The 6,793-nt window shown below is 48.9% G+C and overlaps 1 protein-coding gene across 5 annotated transcripts; it reads left to right on the top strand.

Moving 5' to 3' along the window:
• The first annotated feature begins 105 nt into the window (after window positions 1-105).
• Window positions 106-4,945, top strand: UBE2T (ubiquitin conjugating enzyme E2 T). 5 transcript variants are annotated; one of them, XM_050985352.1, is made up of 7 exons: window positions 106-177; window positions 1,143-1,288; window positions 1,828-1,897; window positions 2,620-2,725; window positions 3,343-3,477; window positions 3,816-3,896; window positions 4,628-4,945. In XM_050985352.1, the coding sequence occupies exons 2-7, from the start codon at window positions 1,183-1,185 to the stop codon at window positions 4,751-4,753; spliced, it is 624 nt and encodes a 207-aa protein (XP_050841309.1). In that variant the 5' UTR covers window positions 106-177; window positions 1,143-1,182; the 3' UTR covers window positions 4,754-4,945. The 5 variants fall into 5 exon arrangements, with proteins under 5 accessions (XP_050841309.1, XP_050841308.1, XP_009095600.1 ...); XM_050985351.1 differs by having other exon boundaries at window positions 124-250; XM_009097352.3 differs by having other exon boundaries at window positions 159-306; window positions 3,343-3,441.
• The last annotated feature ends 1,848 nt before the right edge of the window (window positions 4,946-6,793 follow it).

The raw sequence follows: 6,793 nt of genomic DNA, 5'->3' as shown, positions 1-6,793 counted from the left end.
CTGCCTGCAGCGCTCACTCAATGGCAGCGCCCCAATTCAATTGAGGGGGCGGGGCTGAACTCCAGGACAGCTCAATCAGCTCCCGAGCGGCGGCCCAAGGGGTGGGGCTGCCCGCCAGGAGTCCGCCCGTTGCCAGGCGATAGCGGAAGTCCGGCCCCCGCCGCGCGCTGCCTCACGGTCTGTGCGGTGGCAGCCCGGGGTTTGCTCATTGCGGGGGGAACGTTAATTAGTTAGAGTGAGGCGGTAATTAGTAAGTAGAGAGGGTGGAGGTCGTTCCGAAGAGATTGTGTGGGGGATCTTGGAGCGGTGAGGCTGTGGGTGGCCGTTCCCGTCCTTGGGGAGTGGGAAGGGGGGCGCACCTCTTGTCCGTGTGCGGGGGTAATTAGGCTGAGAGGTATTTAATTAGGCTGATGGAGGAGGGTGAAACGCTTCTTCAGTGGGATAGTCAGGCTAGAGGTGTAGTGAAATTGAGGGGTGTTAATGGTGCCTGCGGGAAAGGCTAATCCCTGGAGGGGGCACTTAGGCCTCGGGGGGGGGGGGTCCCTCATCCTCAGAATGAGTGGTTAGGGCTGTGGTGGGTTATCGAGCCAGGTTCCTCTGAGGGAGTGCCTATGTCCTTGTCTATGGGGACTGAGGGGCAGACCACTCCTTTGGGAGTGTCAGGAGCATTGCTGTGGTAGGAAGTGGCCCATCCCTGAAGCAGCTTTCAGGTCTCTCCCTGCACAGGAAGGGGAGATGGAGCCTTTGGGTAGGAAGGGGCACTGATGGATGGCCCCAGCAGGGCAGTGGGTACCTTAACCGTGAAAGGACACAGGAGGTCCCAGGGCAGATGTCACAGCCCTATAAGGGGTTTTGAGCCTGGTTATGGCCTCCCATTTTATTAGGATTTGTTAAACCCCAGGGTTTATTAGACTCAGCTGGGGACTGAGGGGATGGGATGGATTATAAAGGAGCTGGGGACTGAGGGGATGGGATGGATTATCTTATGCCCCTCTGCCAGCTGGGTGCAAGAGCAGCTCCAGGAACTGGCTCAGCCTCTCTGTGACTCTGATATCACATCAGGCTAACAGCTCAAAACTCAGGTCCTTAGCAAAAAAAAAAAAAAAAAATCACAATTTAAAGTGCTGTTTTTAAAAATCCAGGTTTGTCAGGAATAGAATTCGGTCTCGGAGCTCCAGCACCATGCAGAGAGCTTCACGGCTGGCAAGGGAGCTCTCGCTCCTGGCTACGGAGCCACCTCCGGGCATTACTTGCTGGCAGAATGGGCAGCTGGATGACCTACGGGCACGTACGTACCCTGGGAGTTCCCAAAGGCGGGGCTGGGCTGCAGTTTGCTGCTAGGTCGGTGCATGCTTTGGGCTTTACAGGCTATGTGGAAATGTGGGATTGTAGTTTCCTTTAAACATAGCTTGGCCTGTGCCTTGGCTGGTCTGCTCTTAGTTTTGATTGCTGGGGGGTGGAAATAGTCTTACATAAGAAGACATTTGATGACATTTTTTATTCCTGGATTCTCCCCTGTGAGGGAAGTGAGGCCCTGGCACAGGTTGCCCAGAGAAGCTGTGGCTGTCCCATCCCTAGCAGTGTCCAAGTTAGATGAGGCTTAGAGCAACCTGGGATAATGGAAGGGGTTCCTGGATCTGGGTGGTCTTTAAGGTCCCTCCCAACCCTTAACATTCTGTGATTCTGTCACCTGAACAGCTCTGTAACTGTGGGAGGTATGTGGGGACTGCTGGACAATGAGATGATCTTGAAGGTCACTTCCAACCCAAACCATTCTGTAATTCTGATTTTGAACGTAATTCTTGTATTTTCATCTTGCTCCTAAAGAAATTTTAGGAGGTGTGGACACACCATATGAGAAAGGAATATTCAACCTGGAAATCATAGTTCCTGAAAGGTAAGTGGGCAATAGACTCTAGCTAGATTAATTAAAGCATTCTCCCCTGTAAGGGTGGGAAGGCCCTGGCACAGGGTGCCCAGAGCTGCTGAGGCTGCCCCATCCCTGGAAGTGTCCAAGGCCAGGTTGGCTGGGGCTTGGAGCAACCCAGGATAGTGGAAGGTGTCCCTGCCCATGGCAGGGGTGGAGCGAAATGTGCTTTAAGGTCCCTTCTAATGTAAACTAGGCTGATTCTCTGATTAAGTAGTTGTGTAGTCCTGCTTTAAGTATGAGCAAACTGATGTAAGGTATTTGCTGTAAATACTGACATGTGAGTCTTTAGCCTCTCAACAAGGAATTGAGACCCTCTTTTTAAGGAATGCAATTTTTCTAGGAGCTGATACTTACTTTGCATTGAACATCAAAGATGTGTGATTAAAAAAACCTAAAAGTGCAATGATGAGACTTTTGCCTCCTCATACTGTCTCAAAGCTTTCTGGAAAGAGCTTGTTCATCAGTACAGAGTTTCTTATGTTCTTCCCCTTGTGGAAGGCTATCCAGGGAAGTGTTAGTCAGACACAGCTGGAAGCAGCAAAGGCAGAGGCAGACCACTGCCTCTGAAGATTTGTGGGGAAGGGTGTCATGTAGGCTGGGAGGAGGAAATTATGGCATTGCTTGGGTGACAAAACAATTGTCCCATAGAAATAACGGTAACTTTTGTTTCTTAATGCTTATCCCTTCAGGTACCCGTTTGAGCCGCCAAAGATTCGCTTCCTGACCCCCATCTACCATCCCAACATTGACTCTGCTGGAAGGATTTGCCTGGATGTTCTTAAGTTACCACCGAAGGTAAGACAGTGCTTGGGTGTGGGTAAGTGAGCCTGGGCAAGATAATGAACTCCTTACCTGCTTCTTGTAAAAGCCTGATTGAATGTCTCTTTGCTCCTGCCTTATTTACAGACAGCAGGGAATGAAGTTTTGAGTGGCATCTTCTTTGTTTAGAGCCAGAACATGATGGTTTTTGTTCCATAAAAGTTTCCAAGGCTTTAAAGATTGGAGTCAAAAGGCGTTATGTCTGAAAATGAGTTGCCCCAACACAGCAGAGATGTGTAGGGTACAGCCCATAGAATTATGGAATCTTCTGAATTGGAAGGATCATCAGGGCCACGAGCTGGATTTGCACAGGACAAGCCCAAAGTCCCACTGTGTGCCTGGGAGCTTTATCTAAATGCTCCTTGAGCTCTGGCAGCCTTGGAGCCATGACCACTGCCTGGTTGTCAGTTGGGCTTCCTTGGAGCCTAGTATTGAGAGTGGGTCTGGTGTGTTCTGTGGGGCATCAGGTGCTGCAAGTCCCAAGGCAACTGTGGGCAGGTTGTGTTGAAGTGCTGTAGATTCTGAGGTGTCTCTGGGCTGCCACATGCTGGTTTCTTTCTCTGAGCTGCTGCTCTTGTCCTGTTTCCTTACAGGGTGCATGGAGGCCTTCCCTGAACATCTCCACCCTGCTGACCTCCATCCAGCTGCTGATGGCAGAGCCCAACCCTGACGATCCTCTCATGGCCAATATCGTATGTGAGCTCCCTCTCTCCTGGCCATGGACACAGGTGGGGAGGGAGTGGGGGGCTGGACTTAGGCTCAACTTCTGCTTTACTCACTCTGGATTGACACAATTGGAGTGTGGCCTGACCTGGATCAGTTGGGGCATCCCTAGGCTTCCCTGAGGCAGCTGAGGCCAGAAGAGATAGTCAAGGTCTTGTCTTCAAGCCATTATCTTCAATGCAAATGGCAGCACAAGTTCTTCAAGCAAGCTAAATGAATGTTACACTTCATGCTTGTTGTAGTTTTAGTCTGGTTTAGGAATCCTAAAGCCAGACTTGGTCCCAGCTTCTCAGTGATATGTATTCAATCAAATATCTGTCTTTGTCTTGCTCTTCCCATTTAGTCCTCGGAGTACAAGTACAACAAGCAGCTGTTCCTGCTTAATGCCAGGGAGTGGACTGAGAAATACGCAGGGCAGCTGAGGGTAAGGACCATGCTCTGCTCACTTGGTATAGCTCCCTCTTGGTCTACAGTCCTTTTGTCTGTTTCTCTTTCACAGTTGCTTTCTTCTTCCTCACCTACTGCTCTGTGTTTTGGATCTGTATTTAATTTCATTCTATTTTTTTAAGCTCATTACATTCTCTCCTTCCAATTAAATGTGCTCATTCACTAATAACTGCCAGGCTGCTCAAGGAGGAGGAGAGACAGAGGGGTAAACCCTTCCCAGGGATGCTGTAGCCCTATTCACCCTCAGCCCTGTGCCTGTTGCCCACCTGTGCATCCATTCACTGACTGGTCTCCCTATTCCCTGATGGGAGTTCAGCCTTCCTCCCATCATCCTTCCTCTCTTCCTGCCTTCTTTCCTCTCTGTCACTTCACCAATGAGTCTCATAAAAATAAAATCACACTTAAGCAGATCAAAGCCTCTGCCCAAAAATCAGTTACCTTTGGGCCTTCTCTCTTCCCTAGGTGCCTTCCCTCCCTTGCACCTGATTTGGGTAGCACCCTTTCTGGGATGGGGATATCTTCCCTGCAGGAGCCATGCTCACTGCTCCAGCTCTGAATGCATTTCCAAGTTAACCGTGGGAGCAGAATAACAAAGGCTCACTGCGTAAGAGCCAGCGTACAGTTGGCTCTGACCTTGGTGGAGCACATGGCATTCCAATGGCTGTAAAATTAAATTATTCACAACTCTTATTTCTCGGGTTATCACAGGCTTCCAAGCCTTTGGAAGAGAAAATCATCCAAAGTGAAACAAGCACCAGCCGTGAATCAACCATACAGAAAAGAAAAGGGGTTGACATCAGTAGGAAGGAAAAAAAATCCTGCCCAGATTCTTGAGGGGTTTTTGTTCTCTTTGGGCTGTCACTGTCCTCTTCCCCTAGTACATATACAAGGAAAGAGTCTGCCTTTTTAGGGGCTGCACCAGCTTTGGGTTTCTGTTTCCTTGAGGTGTTTTGTTGGTTTTTTTTTTTTTTTTTTGTTGTTGTTAAAAGTTCCATTATATTAATAAATATAAAGCTTTTATTTATATCTACTTTTCCATTTTGTTGAGTGAAGGTTTTGGAATATTCAAAAGAAAAGGTGAGTTGATGTGCAGCATGGTTTCTGGTAGTGGGAGAGGGCCAAAGGAGTAGCTTCTGTGAGAAGCTGCTAGAAGCTTGCACCATTTCTGACACAGCCAGCCTCTGATGGCTCTGAAGGTGGACGTGCAGGGCCCAATTAGGGAGGTTGGTAATGCCTCTGTGATGACATTTAAGAAGAAAGTCAAAACAACACACATAGACAGTTTTTCTCCAGTGCTGGGGCGGCACTGCCTTGCTGGTGTGGCCTGTGGTGAGCCTTGCCTGCCTGGGCACCCCTAGCCAACCACTGCAGACAGAAGTGCAGGGGCAGTGTCTTCCCCTTTGTGATGCCTGCATGAGGAGAGGTGTTAAATGGTGCCAGTGCCGTGGCAGCTACTGCCCATGCAATGACAGCCAGGACAACTGGCCACCAAGGGAAACAGGGCAAGCAGTTCCCTGACGTGGAACCTAGGTGAAATCAGCTTCTCTGCACTGCAGGATCTTGCAAGAATTAAAGAGATTTCTTGGCAAGAGTACCTACAAGTAGCAGGTTATTTTCTAGTCAGAGAAGAGGAGGAAGTGAGAAGGTGTGAGAGAAAACAACATGGCAGCACCAAGGTCAGTGGGGGAGGAGGTGCTGCAAGTGTCGGGGCCAAGGTTCCTCTGCAAGCCATGGTGACGACCATGGTGAAACAAACTGTCCCCCTGTAATGCATGAAGTCCACGGGGGATGCAGAAATTCACTTACAGTCCGTGAGGAAAGGGCTCATGCTGGAGCAGGTGGATGCCAGAGAAAGCTGTAGTCCAGTGGGAGACCTGAATAGAGAGAGAGGGCCCTTGCTTCCAAACTAGAGCAGCCTATCATTAAAAGACTACATGCCCATGGATAAGCAACCCACACCACAGCAGCTTTGGGAAGACTGTTTGCCTGTGGGAGGGACCACACAGCATAGCAGAGAAAAAAAACTGCTCCCTGAGCAAACAGAAGATCTCAAATGACAAACTGACCAAAACCACCACACCCTGTCTCCCCATACTGTCAGTGGGAAAGAGGGAGTGGCTGAGGGAGGAAAAATGTGGTTTAAAGGCTTCTTTTACTTCTCATTCTTCTCTTCTGACTCGGTTAATAATAAATATACTTTATATCTTTAAATTTAAACCTGTTTTGCCCTTAGTGTTTTTTTTTCTCCCAGTCCTTATCTCAACTCATGAGCCCTTCATTTTTTTCCCTCTCCTCTGCCCTACAGTAGCAGGAGAGGCTAAGCAAATGACTTTCGTGCCTGGTGCTTGGCCAGTGTCAAACCATGACAAAAGGAAAACTGGAACCACCGCTTCAGCTTCCAGTTTCCAACTTTCAGAGACATGGGAATAGTGCCAAGTAGTTCAGTTGCTATTTTCACAACCAGCTGAGAGCGGGAGTTGAGCAGCAGTGTCGCTACCGGACACGAAAGAAACAGACGCACACCTTGCTCTGAGGTGAAGAGCAAAAGAGGAAGTTTATTCTCTGACCCCAATATTTATAGTTTTCCAAAAGTGACAGTGGATTGGAGGGTGACAATGCCACCTCTCCAATGCCACTGGACAAACTAACAGTCCATCAAGTTTCTCCTCCTCCATAAAGGAGTGCAAAACAACGTGTTATCTACAGAAAGTGTGTGAGAAAGTTCTCCACAAAGAGGTAAACATCAGAAGGCTTAGGAAATATTAGAAACTCAGGGCGACACAGCAGATAGGTCAGAAACAGCTGGTGGGAATCCTTTTCCCTGAAAGTCTTAATTTTCCATGTAGTCTTGTGGAGGGATGATGGTTACACGAC

Source organism: Serinus canaria, chromosome 26, assembly GCF_022539315.1.
Source record: "Serinus canaria isolate serCan28SL12 chromosome 26, serCan2020, whole genome shotgun sequence".
In the NCBI taxonomy this organism is placed as follows: Eukaryota; Metazoa; Chordata; class Aves; order Passeriformes; family Fringillidae; genus Serinus; species Serinus canaria.
The sequence above is the reverse complement of the archived record's forward strand: the minus strand, read 5'-3'. Positions and strand labels throughout refer to the sequence as shown.